At 36.8% G+C, this 25,591-nt stretch overlaps 1 protein-coding gene across 4 annotated transcripts in view; it reads right to left on the minus strand.

Moving 5' to 3' along the window:
• Positions 1 to 25,591, minus strand: part of FAAH (fatty acid amide hydrolase) — a 45,385-nt gene that overhangs the window by 11,653 nt on the left and 8,141 nt on the right. For 2 of the 4 annotated variants that reach the window (XM_088967069.1, XM_088967070.1), the window contains exons 5-16: positions 24,766 to 24,953; positions 24,556 to 24,685; positions 24,270 to 24,347; positions 24,040 to 24,187; positions 21,141 to 21,253; positions 20,975 to 21,050; positions 19,767 to 19,838; positions 6,689 to 6,740; positions 4,062 to 4,142; positions 3,894 to 3,977; positions 3,602 to 3,705; positions 3,322 to 3,414 (exon numbers count right to left, since the gene is read on the minus strand). In XM_088967069.1, the coding sequence (XP_088823195.1) occupies positions 3,322 to 3,414; positions 3,602 to 3,705; positions 3,894 to 3,977; positions 4,062 to 4,142; positions 6,689 to 6,740; positions 19,767 to 19,838; positions 20,975 to 21,050; positions 21,141 to 21,253; positions 24,040 to 24,187; positions 24,270 to 24,347; positions 24,556 to 24,685; positions 24,766 to 24,953 (1,219 nt within the window). Of the gene's footprint in view, positions 1 to 3,321; positions 3,415 to 3,601; positions 3,706 to 3,893; positions 3,978 to 4,061; positions 4,143 to 6,685; positions 6,741 to 19,766; positions 19,839 to 20,974; positions 21,051 to 21,140; positions 21,254 to 24,039; positions 24,188 to 24,269; positions 24,348 to 24,555; positions 24,686 to 24,765; positions 24,954 to 25,591 lie in introns of all 4 variants that reach the window. The other 2 variants (XM_088967066.1, XM_088967068.1) reach the window with 1 other exon arrangement.

A 25,591-nucleotide genomic window follows, 5' to 3' on the forward strand; every position in this document is an offset into this window, starting at 1 on the left:
ACCTTGTCTCCCTTTCCATTAACACTTCGTATCTTTGGCTGTGTGCTTTGTTCACAATCTGAGTCCTGGAATAGACAAGTTGGATGCACGCTCCATTAAGTGTGTCTTTCTTGGCTACTCTCGGACTCAAAAAGGGTACAAGTGTTACAATCTCATTACTTGGAAGTGCTATGTCTGTCCTGATGTCACATTTTTTGAGTATGTTCCCTTCTTCTCAGGAACTGAAGCATCTTCGTCTCCACCTTTACTTCCTCTTCCTCTTCCGGTCAGTGATCCCGTTCTGGGTGTTCCTGTTGGAGTTGACTCGTCACCTCATCCAGTACAAATCCCTATTGAATGACCACCAATTCGGCAAGTGTATACACGTTGAACGACACCGGCCTCTCCTCCAGCTTCTACCTTGTCCACAGATCCTGTCGTTGCTCCTGTTGCTGAACCCTCAGGACTTGATCTACCCATTGCCTTACGGAAAGGTAAACGTAGTTCTACTCTCCATCCAATTTCCAATTTTGTTTCAGTATCTCGCCTTTCCGCCTCAAATCGCCAGTTTGTTTCACTATTGTCATCTATTTCCATACCTAACAATGTCCAAGAGGCTCTTAGTTCACGTGGGTGGAGGCAGGCAATGGAGGAGGAACTCTCTGCTCTTCAGCATACTCACACATGGGAGCTCATTACTCTTCCTCCTAGTAAGCATGTTGTAGGTTGTAAATGGGTGTATACTGTTAAATACTTGCCAGATGGTAGTGTGGAGCGTCTGAAAGCCAGACCTATTGCTAAAGGTTATTCACAGTTGTATGGAGTGGACTATATGGAGACCTTCTCTCCAGTGGCTAAGATTAGCTCTGTCCGTGTGTTAATTTCCCTGGCAGTTATGTATGATTGGCCCCTATTTCAACTTGACATAAAAAATGCCCGCCTTCATGGTGACCTTATAGAGGAGGTATATATGGAGCAACCACCTGGGTTTGTTGCTCAGGGGGAGGCTGGTAAGGTGTGCAGACTGAAAAAGGAAATTTATGGGTTAAAACAATCGCCTCGTGCTTGGTTCGGGAAGTTTAGTGAAGTGGTGAAGAATTTTGGAATGAAACAATGGCAGGTTGATCACTCGGTGTTCAGCTATGACTCAAAAGATGGAAAGATTTTATTAGTGGTCTATGTGGATGATATTGTCATAACGAGCAGTGACAAATTGGGGATTGACAAACTAAAGGTCTTTCTGCAAAATCATTTTCAAAGAAAAAACCTTGGGACATTGAAGCATTTCTTGGGTATAGAAGTTGTTAGATCAAGACAAGGTGTAAACCTGTGCCAAAGAAAATATGTTCTCGATCTATTGGATGAAACATGACTGTTAGGTGCAAAACCGACTGAGACTCCTATGGAACCAAATGTTAAGTTGAGCAATGATACAAGGGAAATATTTGATGATCCCGGAAGGTATAGACAACTAATGGGGAAGCTGAACTATTTGACTATCACGAGACCAGACATCTCATTTGCAGTCAGTGTGGTTAGCCAATTTATGCAGAACCCTCATATATCTCACTGGGATGCAGTTCTTAGAATTGTAAGATATCTGAAGGGAGCTTCGGGCCGTGGGCTATTGTATAAACCAGGAGGAAAACTTGAAGAAGTTGGGTACACGGATGCAGATTGGGTGGGCTCTATGTCTGACAGAAGATCTACTACAGGTTACTGCACATTTCTTGGAGGAAATTTTGTGACGTGGAAGAGTAAAAAGCAGACGGTTGTGGCTAGAAGCAGTGCTGAAGCCGAGTACAGAGCCATGGCACACACTACATGTGAATTAGTGTGGTTGAGGAATCTCCTATAAGAAATCGGGTTCCACATGGATAAACCTATGAAGTTGTACTGTGACAATCAAGCTACGCTCCATATCTCATCCAACCCTGTTTTTCATGAGAGAACAAAGCACATAGAGATTGATTGCCACTTTGTGAGGGAGAAGGTTCTTATTGGAGAGATAAGCACAGAACATGTAGGCTCAGGTGATCAGTAGGCCGATTTGTTTACAAAAGCCTTAAGCTCAGGGAGAGTGAACTATATATGTAACAAGCTGGGATTATATGACATATATTCTCCAGCTTGAGGGGGAGTGTTAGAATTAGCCGAATAAGGGTAGATTAGTCAACTCACCTTGGTTAAGTTATGAGCTTATGTGGCAGTCTTATTAGAGGTTCTCTGTCCCATACTTAAGTAGGGGCAGTTTAGTCCTTATACATTTAATTAGAGCCAAATCACTATTAAGAGGTCCACTGATAGGGTTTAGCTATCAGGTACGACAGTTCTTTCATCTTCTTCTTCTTCTCCTTCTCTTTCTTCTTCTCCTTACTGGTTCGGACTACTGTAGCAACAGTAGAAACACTAGGATTGTATTAGAAGCTTGGAAATGTCATAGATGAATGAAATGTCACATTTAGAATCCTCATTACCCACATACTGCAATTAATTTTGATACTGTCACCTAAGAGACAAGAATGTCGAGGCAACTATGCCTGGAGAAAGCTCTTAAATTGAACAAGCACAAAAATGCTGAGACAACCAACAACACAAGGTTTCAGATTTCATGTATTCAGAGGGCGAGGTCAGAAATAAAAATTAGTTTGCTACTCTTGTGCAGATTATACAAATTCAATCAAGAAAACATAATCACAATACATTTATATTATGGAAGACCAGAACTCATAGTTAGATGTTGTTGTATCTTTCCCAAGAACCTCCCAAGGTGAGAGAATTTCAATGTTTTACATTGCTTGATAATTTAATGTGTCATACAAAAACTATGGTCAATTTCTGCAAGTCATATATAAAATAGGTATATTATATATTTTTTAGAAAAGGTAAAATAGGTATATTATATCAAGATGCAAAGAAGGAACAAAAGCATGTTATGTAAATCAAAGACGATGAAGCCCACAAAAAAATTTTAACAAAATAAATTTTCCAGAGAGAACAAAATAGCAGTGCATTTCAGGACCCACCAAAAATTCTTAAATATTATAATGAACAGTTATAGGACTATCGTTTAGTCTAATGGTAAAATATCAGGCTGACAAGCATCAGATCATGGATTCAAGTCTGAGAGCAATTTTTGAAAAAAGGTAATCAAGTTTGTAAGGGTAACTATCATATTTTTGATCGGTTACAAATCTCCTTGTAATTTGTAATGGAAATTAAAATCTCTCTGTAATTAACCATTACAAGTTTGAATATTCAATAGGGTAAACAAATCAAGACAAAGACATGACATAAGCAACATATTTCAGATTTACAAGTACAAGCATAATCATCCTATACCTCAGGCATTGAGCAGCAACATAGTCTGATGCAGAGAATGAACGGAAGAGTGCCAAATTTGTTCGAGTATCATGAGTCAATTTGGTGCCTTTTCTGCAAAACAGAGAAGAAACTGTCAAAATATGTGAACTTCAAAGTTGGATTTTGCTTACTAAACATTTTCTGAGAGCACCATTAGCCTGCATTCTGGAAAGCATAATTAAATCAAATCACCAGAGCCGGAATATTATGGTAACATTGGTAAGCCTTTGCAGTAATATTTGTTAACAAGGAAACATACCCATCTTCACAATCAGGAGTCAAAGAACAGAGTGATTCAGAACCAATGGAAACAACATGTGCAGTTCGCATTTCATGTATCTCTGGTATTACAATATCTATTATCTTGCACAAACACAAATGTAAATAAATATATATTAGGATCTAGGTATAGAATGTTAGAGCTCACATCAGTCACATGTTGATCATTTGATCCTGGAAGTGAAATAAAATTTTGTATCTAAGACAGAAAATAAGTATTGTTTTTGTACATAGAAATGAACATTGCTTGCAAAATGGTAAGGAATACTTACTTCACACCCATGAATTGTTGACAATAGATTCAGAACATCTGAACACTTATTGGAGATATTGGTTGAATATACATCATTAAACCACTGCCAAAGAGACCATATAATAGTAAAATTTTATCTAATGTGATAATTAGGTTTACCTAAGTAAAGGAATTCAATGATCAATACCTCTGTATACTTTCCCAGTCGCAGTGATCCCAAAGAAAATGAACTATCATACGATGATAAATTTGGCAAACAAGGTGGAGACTACAAAAACAAGTTTACAAGTATTTTAAGGCATGCTTTATTAAGATAGATATGGAAAATCATAAAAAAAAGTTTATGAACACTTACAAGTAAAGATGTTATACAGAGGTAAAAGAACTCTAACCACAAGAAAGACTTCATAAGGATTTTTAAGCTACCTCATTCAGTATGAAATTAATAAAAAGTTTCTGAACATTTACAAGGGTGCACAAAGAGGTGATCCCGGCTCTCCTGAAAGCAAAAACTGAGAGCACAGCATCCAGCCACACATTGAGAATATCTCCCAGTACATGTATATTCAATTCATGGGGAGATGTTCCCAATGTGCAGCTAGATGCCCCTGATTTCAGAGTGTTTGTAGAGTTTTTACCTTCAGGAGATTCCATCTCTAAAGAGGTAAAATTCTGAATATAGAAGAACCATGAAACTACAGTAGAAAAATAAAATACACTAAAATCTACTACCTTAACAATGGCTCAAAAAGAAAGAAAAACGGTGCAATAAAAACTTTAAAATAATAAATCCATGGTACAGTGATGCAGAAGATGAAGAATCAAAATTGAAATTTTCTGATATTTTATGTATTTCTGCATTTTTTGGACAGTATGCGTATTTTGGTCATATTAACATGTTTGTGGGATCCAGCCTATTAGTTTGATTTGTCTAGTTATAGTTGGCTTAAATTTAAAGTTTAAACCATTAAATAAGTAGTTCAAGAATTATTAAGTCTTCTTTCAATTGATATAGGATAGTGGCAATTTAGTAAGTTTCTATTTTCATTTCCTACTAGGATTCTTGCAAGTCTAAAATGGCAGCCCAGTGCATGAGGCTCCTGCTAATGCAGGGTCTGGGGAGGGACAGATGTACGCAACATTACCCCTGCACATACAGAGAGGATTCTAGGTACCTAGTGAGTGATTCCCATCCTCTCTCTTCTTCATCTCTCTATTTTCTTTTTTTGTCTTTCAAGAAGCCATTACAGTCATCAATAGCCATAAATTTCTCATCAGAAGCCATTCATTCATGCCCTACATCATGCAGTTAAATGCATTTCAATGTGTTTAAGATGTGGAAACAAAATACAATGCATGAGTTGCATGTTAACATGTTAGAAAGGAATATGATAAAAGAAGCCATATCACAAGTAGATGGTTAGAAATGCATAAAAGCCATAAAAGGCTCCATGTCAGCACAACAAGATTGGGAATCTGATATGGGTTCAAGGTGTTGGACTTGGTTAACCCAAAAGGATATGACTGGGATTTGGGGGTATACTTCCAGTTTTTAAGTAATATTTTCTAATGATATACTCTTATGTCATATAAATAATGGAATAGTTGTTGAAGAAGAAAAGAGAATTAAATGTAGATGAATAAAACAATGCAAACAACAAAATGCAAATAAAATAATTTATAATTGATTCTGCTAAACTATCGAGTATTACAACTTTAAAGTCCATGTCCAGAAATTTTCTTAAGAGCTTTAGGTTTTCTAGTTGCATATTATGGATTTAACAAAGAGAAAAGCTCTTTCAAGTGTAATGTTGGTTTTGGCGTCCACACAAAAGAAGTGATAAGAAAAATATAGTTTAGGATGCACAAATATGTGATGGTTAAAATTATAGAGGATCAATCTTCACCTATTGTATTTCTTCTATGATAAAGTAATATTCTCATCTTGAGCAATCTGTAAAATCTAAAAATTTGATCGATAGCCATCCATAGCATCAATGAATAAAGTCTTGATTTTTTAGAATTTTAAAATTTGTTTACATTTTTCCTGTTGTCTCAGAGTTTTTTTCTCCACAGTTCAGGAGGTTAAATGGAGAATGGTGGCTCTTGTGGGTTCCTTTGAAACTTTAAGTTTTACAATTTTCATGGTAGAATAATGGAATCCCTTTTTTTATAGATAATAATGGAATCCCTTGCATACAATTTTCATGGTAGAATAATGGAATCCTTTTTTTTATAGATAATAATGGAATCCCTTGCATACTATTATATGGTCAAGTTATGTCTTGTTCCTTTTTTTATTATGGGAGGAAAAGCATTTCTGAAAGCATTTAGATTTACAGGCCACTCCGCATGCATAATTATTAATAGGTCAATAAGGAGTCTATATCATAAGAAATCAGAAGATTTAAAAAGTTATCCATGATTGGTTGCTTGACTTATTTTATCCAACTATGATGGACTCCCCAATATGCATATTCCCTCAGTAGGTAGAACTTTTTTATAAGCTTCTAAATGGACTGTTTAGAAAATACTCAATATAAGCTTCTAAATGGATTCCATTATTCTACCATGAAAATTGTAAAACTTTAAGTTTCAAAGGAACCCACAAGAGCCACCATTCTTGAAAATACTCAATATTGGCCAAGGTGACAAGCTATTGAAATAGCAATTAAATCATATGCAAAAGAAGGCATACTAGTATGTAGTAACTTCAGTTAATTTGGCATAGCCAAATAGTTCATCTAACCAAAAGGTAAACAAGAAAGAAACATGGTCTGCATGTATAAAAACATTAAAGGTTGAAAATATTACTGGCTTTAAACTGATTCTATCAGCAGGAGACGACCCTGAAATTGCTGCATACCTGAACAATCCATCAATAATAATATCAGAACAAGTAAAAATAGTAGAAACTCTCAATTTATTGAGTCTGCCAAGTATAATACAAAGTGGTATATAATAGATGAAGTGGTTCGCATGCTTTTTTTGCTCAAATTTCGGGAAAAATCCAAAAAGAAAAGGAACTTTAACCTGAAAGAATTATTTAATTTTGAAACAATTAATAGTTTTATGATATTTGGACTAATTAGTAACTAACTTAGCAAGCATAGCAGTCTGTGACTCAACCATGTTGCAGGAATTTCCATACAAGGCATGGAATAAATGACACATCAGGAACATAGCAACTGACTAGATGGAACTTAGCAGCAAGTGGCATACTTCAGATTCCCACACACCATGGATCTGAACAATGGATTTTTTTGAAGAAAAGGTAAAGTATTGATTGTACATGACCTCTTTTGAATCTGAACAATGTCTTTCTTTCACTTTTTTTTCCATGTTGGTTTATTTATTTATTTATTTTTGATCAGCAAAAGGATTTCACTAAAAATATTAAAACTTAATACAACTGTTGGAGATTTCCAACACACCCTGGTCACATGGGTTTACATTTTTGCCCAGAATAAGTTAGGTCTGTCAACTCCCTGTTTAGCTAGAACATCTGCCACACCATTTGCAGTTCTTCTCACCCAACTGAAATTAGAATGTATTTGCTTTGCAATGACATCAATTTCCCTGAAAGCATGTCTATATTTCCAAGGTGCTGATATGACTTGCTTTGTCAAATGAATGATTAGTTGTGAATCTCCTCCAACTTCCAAATCTCTGAGACCAAGTTGTAGGGATAATCTCATTCCTTGAAAGAAGGCCATCCATGTTGCTTTAATTTACCATAAGTTTAACATCTACTATTCACAATGGGTGCTCTATTTTCCTATAAAAGGTTTTCAAATATCAAATAAGGAATTGTTGTATCTATTTTCACAATTTTATATAGGTTCAAGAATGAAAGCTTACAAAATAGTGTCCCTCCCAAAGTGCAGACTCTTTGTTGGGAAGTGTTCCTCGGAAAGATTAACACCTGTGACTTACTACAGAAAAGAAGGCCAGGAAAGTGCCTTTCTCCTCATGTTTGTATCCTCTGTTTGGCTAGTGGTGAAACCCTTCCTCATTTACTAATTTCCTACTCTTTTGTGTCTTGTATTTGAGATTACTTTTCCTCACTCTTTGGATGCAGATGGACTCCTCCACAAGATGTAGTCGGCCTTTTTAGATCCAATGTCCTACGACAACAAGAAAAAAAGGGCAAAACGCTTATGGAGGGTAACAAGAGCAGCTGCAGTTTGGGCCATCTGGGAAGAAAGAAATCAAATGATTTTCTCTGAGAAGAGAAAATCTATGGAGGAAGTAATTGAAACTATAAAAATCAGATCTGCACACTGCATAAAAACATTAGATATCTTCAAATATACTTTAACAAATGACATAATAAGAAAATGGAAGGAGGTGGCACAAATGGAATTGCATAAAGAAAGGACCAAGGTGGATTGGAAACCGCCAGGGCCAAATAAATTGAAGCTGAACTTTGATGGTAGCTCCTTTGGGAACCCAGGGAGGGCTGGAATAGGAGTTTTCAGAAACCATCTTGAAGAGATTGTGGCGTTATTCTCAGGACCAATTGGGTATGGAGACTCAGTTCAGGCAGAGACAATGACACTCTTGCAAGGTTTGAAATTAGCAGTGCATTTAGAAGCTAGAGAATTGGAAGTGGAAGGGGACTCACTGTTAGTCATCTCTTGGACTAAGCAAGTGAGCTCAGCACCATGGAAGTACAGATTTGCATTCAGGGAGATTGAGCTACTGGCTAAGAACTTTAGCTCTACATTTGGGTGGACCAAAAGGACAGCAAATGGACTGGCAGACACTCTAACAAAACATGGAGTTGATAGGCCTTTTCTATTTTGGGCAAAACTGTAGCTGAATGTGTTAAAAAAGAGGGTTGATGATTCTTGTATTCTGGGACCTTTCTATACTTTATTACTCTGCAAAATACTTGTAATCTGTTTTTAAATTAATAAAATTATCTTTCACTGATAAAAAAAATAGTACCCTACTGTCTAATAATAGATGCTTTACTTTTTCTTGAATCCCAAAATCCATGCTTTATCAGCTTGCAAGTCAGATTCCTTGAGACATTGCAGATCCCAACTCATCTTCAAATCCATGTAACATTGAGGATCCCCCAAAAAAGTTCAAGGATAATCAGACAGACATGAGATCGGGTCAGCAGTTATGGATAAACTGAAGGTGTAGAATAGTGTTCCAATGAACATACTTCTGTGAGAAAACATAGATTTAATTTCTTCCAAGTTAGATAGTCCATTGCATCCAGAAACTTCCAGTGATGGAGAAATTTGCATGGAATACTCCCAGATTTGGTGAGGCTTAAGAAGAAGCTCATGTATATATCAACCATCAATGAAAAGAAATGAGGAAAGAAAGGATAAGGATGCAAGGATGTGACAAGCAAAAAATCAGAAAATAAAATATTGACGAAAAGGTAAGAGGCAAAAACTTAGAGATGGCCAATTACAAGACAGTGTGGATGAACAAGACTGAGCAATATTCTCTATCTAACAAGAAAAGAACATAAAAAGTAAAACACTGTTAGTGGATTTTTTTTTTTTGTATAATTTCTCACATAACATAATTCACCCAATTAAACTAATAACTGGGCTTTTTTATATTTGGGTGAGTCCCATTCAAGAAATCACGTAGATATTCCTTTAGTTACATTTCTACTATGGGCAGAGAAAACCTCCTGATTCTGGTTTAGAAGTACAAATGAGTAGAGTAAACAAAATAGAATTTTCCTTTGAAAATTCTGGTGTAATTCCCTCTTTATTTGAGAGAAAACCAGCAAATATAAATAAATAAACTTTTTTTCTCAATGCATAACAAGCAAATATGGATCATAATTAGCCATATTTCATGAATAAGGCTGTAGGTGGCCTTTAAATAATAATCATGTGTATTATCATGGTGTGATGAACCATAATCAGCCAAGTTTTCTAAACTAGGTTGTAGACGGTTTCTTCCCTCATACAAAGTAATGATTTTTAGGGTCAAAATGAAGTAAGGAACCACAATCAGCCAAGTTCCATAGACAAGGTTGTAAATGGTTGATTCCTTGCATGTATTTCAATATGAGACAAGAAAGAAAGGAAAGAAAAAATGGGGGAAGAAAGAAAAGGGTGAAAGGGGTAGAAGGAATATGGTCCTCCCTCTCATGAGGAAGGTTGTAGGAACATCATACTGAAGAGGTGTAGGAGGAAAACAAGATTCCCTACCTTCCTCTTCTTCCTTTTTATATTCTTCACACCAATCTTCTCTTTTTGTCATCTCACTTGATTCTAGTGTCGGAAACCGTGCAAACAAAGTGTTGAGTTTGGGCTGATTTTAAGTTATTGGGCCCAGCTTTGTTTTATTTTTATTCAAGTTATTAAGTTAGGAAGTTATTGGGCCTTAGGCCCATTAGTTTATGTTATTTTAAGTTGTGACTGTTCAGATACTTAAAGTAGCCGCCCTACTAAGGGTATTTTTGTAATGTTTCATTCTTTTATTTTAAGTATATAAATCAAGAGGGGTTGGTAGCCAGATCTATTCAATTGTTGCGACATCCCACTCTCTTTTCTTCTTCTCTCTCTTTCTCTCTTGCTGAAACCTTTCAGTTTCTACTACTTTTCTTCACAAAGCATACATCAGAATTAGTTATCAGCAATTTCTACTTGGTATCAGAGCAGGCCGAAGGTTTCTTGAGCTGCTCTATCATGCAGCCCTACATTGGCCGACTGCATGGTGATATGAGAGGCTGATCGAAGACCTCAGGTAAGCCTAGTTTTTGGATTGTTTTGGTGGATCTGTTTTGCCCTGTACCTGGTCTAGGGTTTCCCATCAAATTCAGGAAGAAATGGAGAAAGGGGGAGAGTCATGTTTTTGTAGGACTCTTCAATTTTGACCTAGGAAGTGGTGCCCTAATTTTTTAGGATTCCTTGGAGTTTTCTGAAGGGGAAAGTTCAAGTCCCACCTGTTTTGAAGGCCTCTGGACCGAGTGGTTGCTTCTTCTCTCTCTTCTCCCGCTCCCACGAAAAAGGAATCTTTTATGGGAGGACTATCTAGGGTTCCAGAAGGGTGTGTCTGGTGCTTGAAGGGAATTATTTCTTTTTCTTCATCTCAAAGTGATTTTCTAACCCGTTTTTGGAAATAATGGAGGGTCCTAAAGTTGAAAACAAACCGGGAAGTGAAACAGGACAAGGTGGAGGAGGTGTCAGAGACCTTTTCGAGGTTGGGACCATCACTAAAGTTAAGTTAGATGGTACAAACTATTTAGAATGGTCACAATCTGCAAAGATGGCCATTGGTGCTCATGGGAAGTTGGGGTATATCACTGGCAATGGGGTGAAACCCGAGACTAACAACTCCCGGTGGGTACAGGAAAATTATATGGTAATGACTTGGTTGTGCAATTCTATGCTGCCCCATATAAGTAAAAACTTTTTGTGGGCAAATACAATTAAGGGAATTTGGGATGGGGTTGTAGAAACCTATTCATAGAGTGAAAACGTTGCTAGGGCCTATCAGTTGAGGAACCGGGTTATTGCTACCAGACAGGGAGATAAACCTATTGCTGTTTATTTTTCAGTCCTTAAAACCCTATGGCAGGAGATTAACCATCTGGAGACAGTGGTTTGGGAAACTACTAAGGATGCAACTACCTACCAGAAGCTCTTAGAGAAGAATAGGGTCTTTGAATTTCTTGCTGGTCTTAATCCCGAATATGACATTGCAAGGCAACATATCCTTTCCAGGGATAGTGTTACTCTCTCTCAGGCATATGCCTTTGTATCAGGGAAAGAGAGTAGAGGAATGTGATGATGAAGAATTCGAGTCTTGAATAGTCAGCTATGGTCAGTACCATGAAACCTAAACAGAGTAGAGACCGGGGTGGTAGTGAAATCAGGAAGGAAGATAAGAAGGACCTGATTTGTGACTACTGTAAGAAGCCTAAACACACAAGAGATACCTACTGGAAGCTTCATCCTTGCCTTCTGTCGAATAGACTCAAAAACAAGAGAGGAAATGTTAATATGGCAGTCACTGGTGACTTACCTGGCCCCCCTACTACAGCTACTTTGGAGTCTATTGCAATTGCTGCAATTAGGGCCAAACTTGAGAGATATGGGCAGTTACTAAATCAGCAAGATACAGTCAGCCCTAATCCGTTATCAGGTGGACATCTAGGTACAGGTGGTTCTGGTGGTGGACATTCTACTTCCTTTGATCATACAAGTAGTTCACATGCCACTACAAACTATGTTTCTACTACAGGTAAGGAGGGACCTCATTGGATTATAGATTTTAGAGCCTCAGAGCATATGACCCATAGTTCCACTATTTTCTCTTCTTACCAACTCTATTATGGTAGAGATAGAGTTTCCACAGCCGATGGATCCCATGTTCCCATTGCTGGGAAGGGGTCTATTAAGATTACTGATTCCATTTCCCTACCCTTTGTCCTTCATGTACCTAGATTGAGTACTAACTTATTATCTGTTAGTAGTTTAATTAAGAACTTGAACTGCTCAGTGATTTTTTCTCCTAGCAATATTACTGATTCCATTTCCCTACCCTGTCCTTCATGTACCTAGACTGAGTACTAACTTATTATCTGTTGGTAGTTTAATTAAGAACTTGAACTGCTCAGTGATTTTTTCTCCTAGCAATTGTGTTTTGCAAGATCTGGTTTCAAAGAGGACGATTGGGAGTGGTCGTGAGGTGAATGGAATCTACTTTCTGGATGTGCTTCCTCATCATCAGAGTCATCATGTTAGCAAGGATTTTGAGTCAGAGTTTGTGGGTTAAATTATGCTTTGGCATAATTGTTTGGGACATTTGTCTTTTCCTTCTTTGCGTTTCTTGTTTCCGAAGTTATTTGAGTCTGTTAATTTGTCTAGCTTAGAGTGTGAAAGCTGTCAGCTTGGAAAACATTGTAGACATTCATTTAAAGCTAGTAATAAAAGGTGTTCATCTTCTTTTGATGTTATTCATACTGATGTGTGGGGACCATACCATGTTCCTTCTATGAAAAGCTACCGGCACTTTTTATTTGTGGATGATTTTTCTCGGTATTCTTGGATTTACTTGATGAGATCCCGTGATGAGGTACCGTCCTTGGTTCGATAGTTTCATCAGATGGTGCTAACATAGTTTGGGGTACGAGTGAAGGTGTTCAGATCAGACAATTCCGAGGAATATTTTGAGAAGAACCTTGCTTCGTATCTATTAGAGTGTGGAGTAATTCATCATTCATCAGAGTAGTTGTTCTTACAGCCCACAACAAAATGGTGTAGCAGAAAGGAAGAATAGACACATTGTTGAGATTGCAAGGAGCATGATGATCACATCTACTATTCTAGTTTGTTTTTGGGATGACACAGTTCTCACAACAGTCTTTCTAATTAATAGGGTGCCTTCTCATGTTCTTGGATTTAGCACCCCATTTAGCCTCTTTTTTCCTGAGGGGGAGATGTTCCACATCCCTCTCAGGGTTTTTGGTTGTGTTTGCTTTGCTCATGTTCTTGGTCCTCACTGCTCAAAGCTTGATCCAAAGGCAAAAAAGTGTGTCTTTCTTGGGTATGCAGAAAATCAGAAAAGGGTACTGTTGCTATGACCCAGTCTCTGGGAGTCGGTATGTTATTATGGATGTCACCTTTTTTGAGTCCACATCTTTTTTCCCGAAGGGTTCTTCTCAGGGAGAGTGTTTTTCCTCTTCCAGTTCCAGTCCTTGTGTCCACTCCTGTGTTTGATCCTCCTATGTCACCTATCTTACCACCTCCCTTGCGTCTTGTCTCTCAGTGTTACTCACGATAGCACCTACGACTTCACAAGGAGGTTGATTCCACTGCAGAAGAATCCACATCACTTCCTATCGGTTCCTTGGAGATTCCAGATTTGGCTAGCACGGATTCAGGTATTCCTCTTGATCCCTCTAACGTTTTAGTTCCTATTGATTCCACTAACCCCATTACAGATGACCTGGGCCTTCCTATTGCACTCAGAAAAGGGAAGAGAAAGTGTACTACTCATTGTATCTCACAGTATCTCTCCTACATTGGACTTTCTCCTTCTTATCGAGCCTTCCTTTCTTCCCTCGACTCTGTGTCTATACCCAATGGTGTTGGTGAGGCTCTCTCCAAATCTGAGTGGAAGACAACTACGTAGGAAGAAATGGAAGCCTTAATTAAGAATCAGACATGGGAGATTGCGGATCTACTAGAGGGCAAGGAAACTATTGGATGCAGATGGGTTTATACAGTTAAATACAAGGCAGATGGAAGTATAGAAAGGTATAAAGCCAGACTAGTTGCAAAAGAGTACACTCAAACATATGGCGTTAATTACTTAGAGACCTTTGCACCAGTTGCAAAAATGACTTGTGTTCGGATCCTTCTCTCTCTTGCTGCTACATACTCTTGGCCTCTTTTCCAACTTGATGTAAAAAATGCCTTTCTTAATGGGGATCTATAAGAAGAAGTGTATATGGATCTTCCTGCTAGTTTCAACAGTGATGCTGGAAAGGGGAAGGTATGCAAATTGAAGAAGTCTCTTTATGGTTTAAAACAGTCTCCCAGAGCATGGTTTGATAGGTTCAGGATGGCCTTGATTGCTTTTGGCTATACTCAGACTCAATCAAACCATACTTTGTTTGTGAAGCGAAGGGGCTCCCTGGTGTCAGTTCTGATAGTTTATGTGAATGGCATTGTAGTTACAGGAAATGACCTGAGTAAGATTGACAGTTTGAAGAAGAATTTGCATAGAGAATTTGAAATTAAGGATCTTGGGGAGCTGAGGTATTTCTTTGGCATTGAGGTTGCAAGATCAAAGCATGGAATTTTTATTTCTCAGAGGAAGTATGTACTGAACCTTTTACAAGAAACAAGGAAACTTGGAACAAAGGTAGCCAATACTCCTATTGATAAGAACTACAGAATTAATGCATCAGAAGGTGAGCTGGTGAAGGACATTGGGAGATATCAGAGACTTGTGAGGCGGCTGCTATATTTATGTATGACAAGACTAGACATCTCTTATGTAGTGAGTGTGGTGAGTCAATACATGCATGCCCCACAAGTCTAGAATTGGGAGGCTATTGATAGGATTCTTGCCTATCTGAAAGGACACCCAGACAGAGGCATACTATTTGCTAACCATGGATAGTTGAAGCTAGAGGCTTACATAGATGCTAATTAGGGATGATGCCTTGATGACAGGAGATCTACATTAGGAGTTTGCACTCTTGTTGGGGGCAATCTAGTTTCATGGAAAAGTAAGAAATAGACAGTTGTGGCAAGGTCAAGTGTAGAAGTTGAATTCAGAGCCATGGCACATGGAGTTTCAGAGCTTCTCTGGATTCATTCCTTGTTAAGAGAAATTGGTATTGAGGCAGAAGAACCTATGATGTTGTACTGTGATAATCATGCAGCAATTAACATTGCCCACAACCCAATTCAGCATGACAGGACAAAGCACATTGAAGTGGACAGAGATTTCATAAGAGAAAGGGTGACTTCAGGGGAAGCTTGTCTCCCATACATTGCTTCCGATTTGCAACTTGCTGATGTTCTTACAAAAAGTGTTGCAAGAAACAAGTTGGATCATGATCTATGCAAGTTGGGAATGTTTGACATTTACTCCCAACTTGAGGGGGAGTGTTGAGTTTGGGCCGATTTTAAGCTATTGGGCCCAACTTTGTTTTATTTTTATTCAAGTTATTAAGTTAGGAAGTTATCGGGCCTTAGGCCCATTAGTTTATGTTATTTTAAGTTGTGACTGTTCAGCTACTTAAAGTAGCCGCCCTACTAAGGGTATTTTTGTAATGTTTCATTCTTTTATTTCAAGTATATAAATCAAGAGGGGTTGGCGGCCAGATCTATTCAATTATGGCGACGTCCCACACTCTTTTCTTCTCTATCTTTCTCTCTTGCTGAAACCTTTCAGTTTCTATTACTTTTATTCACAAAGCATACATCAAAATCAGTTATCAGCAATTTCTACTCGAAGTAGTATTAGCCAACAAAATGGCATTATCCCTCTCTCTCCTACAAGGAGAGGGGTTTATATAGAGGAGGGAGATGGTTAGGTAACTCCCCACCCCTCTCTTCTTAGGGTGCCCATTTAAAGTGGTTAGAGGAGGGAAAGTAACTCCCTCTTCCTAGGATGACATGTGTCACCCCACTTAAAGTGGTTAGAGGGGGGGAAATTACTCCCTCTTCCTAGGGTGACATGTCTCACCTCACTTAAAGTGGTTAAAAGAGGGAAAACAATTTCCTCGTCCTAGGGTGACACCTGTCATCCCACTTAAAGTGATTAGAAGAGGGAAAATAGCCCTCTTGTTAGGATAAGAAAAGTGGCATCCCTTTTATAAATAAATGGGGCACCTAAAAAGATGATTAATTAATATAAAATTTAATTCTTTTAGGTTCTGCTGTCCCATTAATGGGCTCTACTGCAGGTCCATTAAATGCTTACTACATAATAATAGGGCCCAATTAACTTAGGGCCTGCTGTTCACTAAAATGGACTGCAGGCCATTTTCTTAAACAAATTATTTCAGCCCACCGAGGACCGGGTTTAAAAGATCAATTTGGAAAGAAAGGCTCTTTTCTCTCTTTCTTTTTTAAGCTGTGATTGGGAGTACTTTTTTTTAAGATAAATAAAAAAAAAAACTTCATAGACTTAACAAACACCCATCACTATTTTTCAAATTACCTATTCTTCTTTTGGGGATATTGGAGAAAATGGATTGGCAGACCATTTTAATCATGAATAACTTCTTTGATAAATCTGACATAAATCTACTTCATTCAAGTAATAATGGAAAAAGAAAGGGGAATGAAAGCATACAACAGTGAAAAGCAGAATTAATGAAGGAATACAAATGAAAGCAGATTACAGAATGAGATACTCAAGACTCTCATAGAAAGATCATAACTTAGATCAGAATGTTGAAATGGACAAGTGTAAAGACGAGAAAGGCTAAAATTAAAAATGAAAACATTATTACCTTTTTTATCGGTAACTGATAAAACTTTATTAATTAGTGAATAAATAAGTGTAAATACAAGCAAGGTTCAAAATATTGATACACCTGATATGCACAAACCTTGCATATTGGGTGTTTCCAAAGCATGCAAGCCTTTAGTTTTTTTTGCAAAAGTCTAGGGGGTTGGTCTTTGGCTTGACTACATCCTGAAATTGCCAAAAACCCAATATGTTTTTTATTTAGGCATATTGGGGTGCTATCAAAATGATACGGTACGCCCAATACACCCCAATATGTGATGAATTTTCTTTTTTAGAAAAGTTAAGTATAGCATAATGTTTTGATATCAAAAGTATGGTCCTCAGTACAATGAGAAATGCACATGACATCCAATTAAGGACTCCCAAAAAAACCACCCTCAAAAAAGAAGAAAAATACAATTTCTAAATACATTATGGACAGACAGACAGCCCTTTAAAAACCGTACTGCTGCATTAATCACCACTGATTCTGATGCTGACTTCTGCTCAAAAATTCTGCAGTTTCTTCATGACAAATGGCCCACAAAATTGCAGCTGGAATATAGAACCAATAGATCTTCCATTTTCTTGACATACCTGGGACTTGCCAGCCTTCTAACAGTTCATTCACCAACCCAGGGGTACACGAATGCAAGTTTATAGCTCCAAGAAAATAGTGCCAGATTGAAGCACTAACATCTACATGCAGAAACAAGTGGCTAGAAGTCTCCTCCTCTTGGTTACAGAAAACACAAAGCAAATCTGGAACATTAAAACCTTTCTTCAACAGCATGGACTTTGTCAAGCATTTTTCCAAAACAACCACCCATAGGAAGAATTTTACTTTTGATGGAGCTGCACTCCCCCAAATGATCTTACTTGAGAATAAAACCCTTGCCTCACCAAACAAGACCAATATGGAAGGATTTAACAGAAAACTCTCCAGTGTTTGTCCACTTCCAACATCTTGCATCTTGAACTTACAGGTTCAGCTGTTGACTTTGAAGGACTTGAAAAAGTTGGGCCACCAAATCCAGTTACCAATCATTAAAACTTCTCCTGAAGGAAGGTGGCCATGTAATCCTATTGTTCTCCACCAACAAAAGAATCTGCAACTAAGGCTGACCTGTTTGCAGCCACATTAAAGAGAGCCGAAAAATACATCGGATATGATTTCCCCCTTAGGGTACTAGACCCCAAACACTACTCTCTTTCCACCCCTTGTTTTGCTAAACCACCTGCTAGGCTGTTTACAGATCTGTGAACTCATTCAACCTTTGAACCCAATTCTTGCATGAGAGATCCTGTAGTTTGTGTCCATACTTCCATGATCCCTTTTGATTGTTTTGCAACCACCTTGTTACAATCCTTGAGTTCCCTTCTACGATTAAGTTTTTGAAGTTTAGTTGCTTTGCTCTTTTTAATCCCTGCTACACTATACATAGCTCAACCCTTTTTTTTTTGATAAATGATAGCTCGATCGCTGTTGAATCCCCAACACCCATGGGAATTGAAAATGGAGCTAGTATATTACCTCCACTTTTCCTCATTAACTCCTCCCACCCCTGAAACTCCTGGATTACCTATACTGCATCTGTCAAAGTTAAGTTTGATGTATGTTTGAGGTGAGGGCCTCCATTCAACACTTATATAGGACTGCTCACAGAGGATTCTTCCACTATTTTCCAGTTTCTTGTGAAAAATAAAATAAAAGAATGAAAGCATTATTGGAACTTCCATGTAGCTCTAGCTCCAATAGGTGTCAAGATGAAAGAAAATCAACAGAGATGGTCTTGTCAAGCCGACTGCAAACAAGATTAACTGATTAGGCACACTTTGAAGCTCTAGATAGGGCAAGGAGAGGGAGAAAATGTGATTATGATTGTAAGAAAAGACTTGGAACCTTATGAATTAATTTAAAAATATGGCCTTCATGGGGTGGAATGGTAAAATAGGATTCATGTTAGCCTATCTTTTGTTTCTTAATAAAATCAGTTGCTCTTTTTCTCTCAAAAAATGTTACCAAGCCAAAATAGTTGGGATGGGAAATTGTAGGCCAAGCATTTACGCTTAAGAGTCTAACCAGAGCAACGGGTTGAGAATGAATAATAGCATAAAAAATGAGCTATTAAATTGAAGGAAGATATTGTCATATAAAACAACTAATAACCAATAAACCAGAACAAATTCATATACTGGGAAACCATGTTAACATAACTATGCCAGAACATGTTTCACCAGATATCATCATCATCATATGCCTGGTCCCAAACATATGGGGTCAGCTACGTGAATCCTGTTTCACCATTACATTCTGTCCAGTGCCATATCAATTGTTAAATCATGAGCACTTAAATCATTTCTTAGTACTTCAACCCATGTCCTTTTTGGTCTGCCCCTAGTCCTGTTTCACCAAATAAATGATAATTTTTCAATGAATAATATGGTAATTCACACTAAGGGTGGATAATAGCCTAGACACAGTACAGCTTGTATCTGGAACAATAGATTAAAGAGGTAAAAGCAACTACACAAATCTTGATATCATAATATTTGGTGGTTCAAGGAAAATGCACATATAACATGGAAGAATACATTAATGAAACACTGAGTGTAAAACTACAGTAAAAGGGCCTGTCCCTGTCCTAACCATCATTATCATCATCATCATCTATGCTTTGTCATTACTATATGGGGTTGGCTACATGAATCCATTTTGGCCATATCATTCTGTTCAGTACCATATCCATCGTCAAATTATGGGCACCTATTTCTTACTGCTTCCACCCAAGTCCTTCAGCCCATCCCAGTCCTAACCATTCAGCTAATTCTCCAGTTTGAACCACAAAAAAAGAGAAGTACTCGACATGGAAGCAACAAAATATAATGTAACCAAAACTCCATTTACAAGGCAAGAAAATCTTACACTAGCATTACATCCTCAACTGTGGATGCAATTGGTCCAATAATTTCAACAGTCCCACTATCACAGAGTGCCCTGGAAACAAACTTAGAAAGATTATAATCTTGACCTTATGGTGTCAACAAAATAATCATATCATGACCATACTAACTGAAATAGAAAAAAGATATACAAACATGCAAGCCTAAAATTAGCTAAGGAACCATTTTTATGACCACAATTCACTTCCTGTGATAAGAAATATGCGATATCATTCAAGTATCTTCAAAGTGTCATAAAGAAAAAACACTAAGAGAATTATGATATGATCCAATAAGGCTGATAAGGAGCTATACAGTATTTCTTACATGCTGAAACAAACAAATGAGTTCAAGTCACAGGACTACATATAATGCTTTATCTTTTTTAACAATGATATCTTACCAAGTAAGGTGCTTATTTTGCAATTTTGGTTATATGGATTAGCAACATTTCCATCCATCCAATATTACCCAATATATAGGAATGTATAAACTAATAAAAGAGATGAAAAATAAAAACCAAGCAATACCAATCTTAAGCTTCTAAGCAGAAATTTTGAAATTTTAGATATCAGTTTCTTTGATTGGTAAAATAGCTCTTTAGTGATATAATTACAAAAGTTCATTACAAACAAGAAAATTTTTGGTATAAACAGATGGAAGTTAAAGGAGGAATTTGGCATACACCTTCATGTTCTAATAATCGCACAACAAGATCAATCTTTTCAATGAATAATTTTTAATTCCACTTATACCTATGTTCAGACATTTGGAAACTCCTCTTGTCCTCTTTTAAGTGCCCTAACTGCTTGACCCAGCATTAATAGATTGTTGAGTTTAGTAGCATATATGCTTTATACTTACATAACATGTTCTAAATGCCTCTGAATACATCATTATCAGCAACAGAGCCTTGTCACAATTATTTGGGCTCTGTTACATGAATTATGAACCTGAATCAAGTTCCAAAAGTTGTTAGCAAGTTTAATATAAGATATATTTACTACAAATTGTCCACAAAGAGAATTCAATGTAACTTTCTCTGTCATTCATACTAAAAGTAAACCAAGTTTCACTGCCTCGAACAGTTCTGTCTGTTATTTAGGGGATCAAGATAAATATAATATAGAGATAGTAAATATACCATATATTAGTCATTTATTACACTGTGCATATAGCTTGCGACCTTACCCTTTCATGTCAGTACGCCCGTATGTTGATTTCAGGCCCACCACACCACAGAGTGAAGAAGGAATCCGAACTGAACCTGCACTTTGCATATGGTGCATACCACCAAATAAGGACATTTCTAGAGAAAGAATCTTTATCTATATATCTATTATTTTAATTTTACAACCTCCACCATCTGTTCCCAGTGCAGCTGAACATAATCCAGAAGCTACAATTGCTGCTGGGCCTGAGGAAGATCCACCTGTATACCTTTCAACATCATGCGGGTTCCTTGTTGTTCTGTTATGGAGCACAGTCTTGTCAAAATATTAAGACACTAAACTGATTTCAAAGATATCATAGAAAAAGACAAAAAAAAAAAAAAATGCACAAGTGGGTGGGAGATGAAAAGAACTTATGCTAGCTAGGTAGTTCTGCTACAAATGTGAATAAAGATAATTTTCTGTACCAACCTTATAAAAAGAAAAAGAATTTGAACTCTGAGAAGTTCACATGAGTTCCAGGAAGCATTAGAAACAGGAAATGAAACCATTATAATGTAAAAGTGAAAGGCAGAAATCCATGCAATTATGAATTTCTCTTCCTTATGGAAAACTTTGATAGCATATAGAATGAAATATTCCATTTAAGCTTGTTTTTAACATCTTAAAGCATAAATTCATCATATAAAATGGATCCATTACACGTGCTACTAAAAACAGAAATTAAGGCCTTCATTAGATTTCAATAAATAAACTGATTTCTAGCTCTTATTAATATTTTGACAATTTCAGTTTTAGATAATCAACTAATAGGTTCAAAAGCAAAACTAAAACGAAAATGATCTTATGTACATGTCCTCCAAATTCTATCAGTCAGATACCAACAAGTGATGGAATCGGCAAACAGACAGGCTGTCAATAGAATCAGCATAATCACACAATGGAGAAATATAGAGCCAAGTATACAAGATGAAGTGAAATAAAGTAGCATATAGGGTCCTAATTCCTAAATGCAGCTCCAAGATGACCAACCAGAGCAGAGAAAGACAAATATGAAATAAAGGTAATTATACAATATTGGCAATCCTTACACCAAAGGAAACTATCAATACCAAAATAAAAATACTTAATTTACATAATCACGCAATGGAGAAATATAGAGCCAAGTATACAAGATGAAGTGAAATAAAGTAGCATATAGGGTCCTAATTCCTAAATGCAGCTCCAAGATGACCAGCCAGAGCAGAGAAAGACAAATATGAAATAAAGGTAATTATACAATTTTGGCAATCTTTACACCAAAAGAAACTATCAATACCAAAATAAAAATACTTAATTTACATACATCTATTAGCAGTACTGATACTATAAAATTTGAGACAATGTTTCCAATTTCTTTGTTTCTTTTCTGGAGTGAAGGCCAATGTTTTAAAAACCAAGCTGGAACCGGAACCACTTTGGCCACCATTTTCCGAGGTCAGCAGTTTGACCGTCCGGTTCAAACAGCCAGCCTGTTCCAATTTAAAAATAAAAAATGGCCAAAAAAATTCCGGGTTGAACAAGACGGTTTGACCGCCCGAGTCGATGGGCCACTGACCAAGTCAACAGTGTTTGGCCAAGAAACGGGTTAAGGGTGAAATGGAACCAGTTGCCTGAACGGTTTCCAGGCCAAGCGGTCCAACCATTTGGGTCAACAAAGATTCGAAAACCATGGTGAAGATTCCATTTCTCTTACAACTTAAGAGTATAGCATGACACTTTGTCAGATTGAAGATGAAAACATGTCCAAAGTACTATGAACTCAACAAAGCCTTATCCCAAGTGTATGGGATCAGCTATGCAAGAATCCAGTTTTGCCATTTCACTCTACCAAAGGAAATATACTCCCAAATATTCACAAATTATTGCTCCAAGAATCTATCACATACACATAATTTTTTATAACAATTTAGAATCTTCATTGTTTCTATCTAATTTCCCATAATGTGCTTTAGTCCCATCTTCTATTTCTCTTAACCATTTACTCAGCCAAGCAACCATGCAACAAAAGGTAACTGAAAGTGCACCTCCATTACATCCAATGTCCTAGTTTATAAACATTGCCTAAAGGTTTCCTACAACATTCAACAAATAAGCCATGAAAGGAGTTTGCAGATGGAAGATAGTGGAGGTTACCATACCCATTATTGTTGAAGAGGCTATGGATAAGGATGACTTACAGCTCAATCTGTTCTTTGACTTATTTCACTTGGGAATTGCATGCCAATTTTGTGAGATTATTTTAATGCTAAACCCTACAAAATTTACTGGGAAATGAAAAATAAGGTAATAACAGAGAATTATCTCCATGAGCATCAACAAGAACAGTCCTTATTGAGTCCCTTTAAGTATTTCTTCTGTGCAACTAAAGCATACATTAGTAGTATATGGCTATATGTATTGCATTCAATCACAAGTGCCCCTCATATGCTTTATGCTTAGTAGAAATAATTGATAATAAAATAACAGAAATGAAAAAAAAAATGAAAAGATGCAAATATTTTGGAAACTTAATTCAATTGATTCAATAACATACATGGAAAATTCATAGTCATGCATATATAACTTCGCAGTTATGCAACTTCTACTGAAATTCAATCAACTTTTGGAGAACATCTTATGTGGTCAGATGACAGTATTGGACAATTAACTGCAATGAAACCAAAAGGCAACACATCCAAAAAATATGTTTTATATATTACGAAATAAGTAGTTCATAAGCATACTGTTGTACTCAAATAGGATATTTACTAAGGAAGCCATGTGTAGGTGCACATACTGTGGATGAAAATCACATAAACAAATAGTTGGAGAAAACATATTTGATAAAGATTCTCTAGAGAATGCAAGTGTATATCTGTCATCTATGAAAGCAGAGTGCCAAACATATCCATATTCAAAATATGAAATTCATCCTTGTACCATTTTCTCCTGAAAATACCGAAACACGAATTTTTTAGACTTAAAATAAACCTGATCTGAATTTCTGAAATAACTTAAAACCAAAATGCTGGTTGAAATAAGAACTTCAAGCACATCCTTTACCCATAATTTGGATTATTTCCAGTTGTCCCAAGACCCAATTCATGCATATTTGCTTTTCCAACAAAAATCACACCACAGCTTCGCAATCTTGAAACAGAAACAGCATCTTTCTCAACCGTGCGGACCTCATGAAGCCATGTTGTTGCACCTGATGCACACAACACCAAGCTGAATATGCTAGTATCTTAGTTGGAAAAGAAGACAGAAGGTGGTGGGTCCTAAGAGCTTACCCTTAGTTGGATATGGGCAACAGTCTATATCATCCTTTATTGCCATAAAAATCCCATCTAAAATAGACAATGGGTTTCCTGCAAAAGCATTGTTCACAGTTATATATTTGAGAGGCTAAGAGACTGACAATGGATAGGACTCAGTTTTGGTAAAAAAATCTGGTATCCCTGCAATACACTGTACGAAAATTTTTCAGAGAGAATTAAAGCAGTACCTTTTAGAATAGCTTAGCAGGAAGCAAGAAACAAAAAATTACAAATTTATGCAAGAATGAATTGGCAGTACCTTCCTCAAACCTTCGTGTAGAAGCTGCAGCTTGTTTCCTTACTTCCTCAGCACTAAAAGTGATGAATAATGCCATTAGAGGCTTCTTATTATTCAACTCCTCGACAACTGAGATGATATTTTCTGCAACCTAGATGGTGAAAGTTAATTTCTTCCTTTGTAATCTAATTAGTAGATCACAATAATATCAAGCAATTTGCAGCGACTTACCATTGAAGGGGTTACAAGTCTACTCCGATAAGCATGTGCGTAATCACGAATCTTCCAGTACAAAAATGGAACCGAGTCACCAGTCCAGCAGCGGGCAGGATCATAAGATGGAAGACACTTCAATGCTAAATCAACACGGTCAGTAGGTCTAATATCTTCTTCAATGACAACAACACCAGGTTCCATCTCTACATCACAAGCATCATATATCTGTATTATTAGTTCAATGCCATGGATGACAATACTCTGAGGGAATTTGAAAACACATACATCCTATATGCCTGATTAGATCATTAAACACTAATGTTTAATTCCATTACAGTGCCCACCTTCCCCTTCCTAGATCCTTTCTCCACAAAATTTTAACAGTCAAACTGGTAAACAAGCAAAAGAAAATAGTATTCTTATTAAAGAAATACAAGAAAAGATCACTTGTAGTCTAATTAAAGACGCTCTTTGATTCATTCTTAACAAGATAATTATACAGAGAAAATAGAAAAACAAATGGCATGACATTTCTTCATACAGTTCAATATATATTTCTCTATCTTAAAATGCACATGGCCACAGAAGCCTTTCTTTCCATTAATTAATTGATTGAGGATGGGGGGTTCCAGTGTTTTAAAAGCACAAGGTGCAAAAAAGGCGCAAGGTGAGGCACGTGCCTTTTTGAGGCAAGGGGCACAATTAAAAAAAAAATAAAGCTAAAAATTCAAAAAAATTATAAAACATAATATTAATAAAAATATAAACTTAAGTTTTAAAAAACCTATTATCTAAAATTAAAATACATAAATATAATATGTAAAGCATATTCAGATGAGAA

This window comes from Nelumbo lutea, chromosome 1, assembly GCF_056320005.1.
Source record: "Nelumbo lutea isolate HS-2025 chromosome 1, American lotus-T2T, whole genome shotgun sequence".
Lineage (NCBI taxonomy): Eukaryota > Viridiplantae > Streptophyta > Magnoliopsida > Proteales > Nelumbonaceae > Nelumbo > Nelumbo lutea.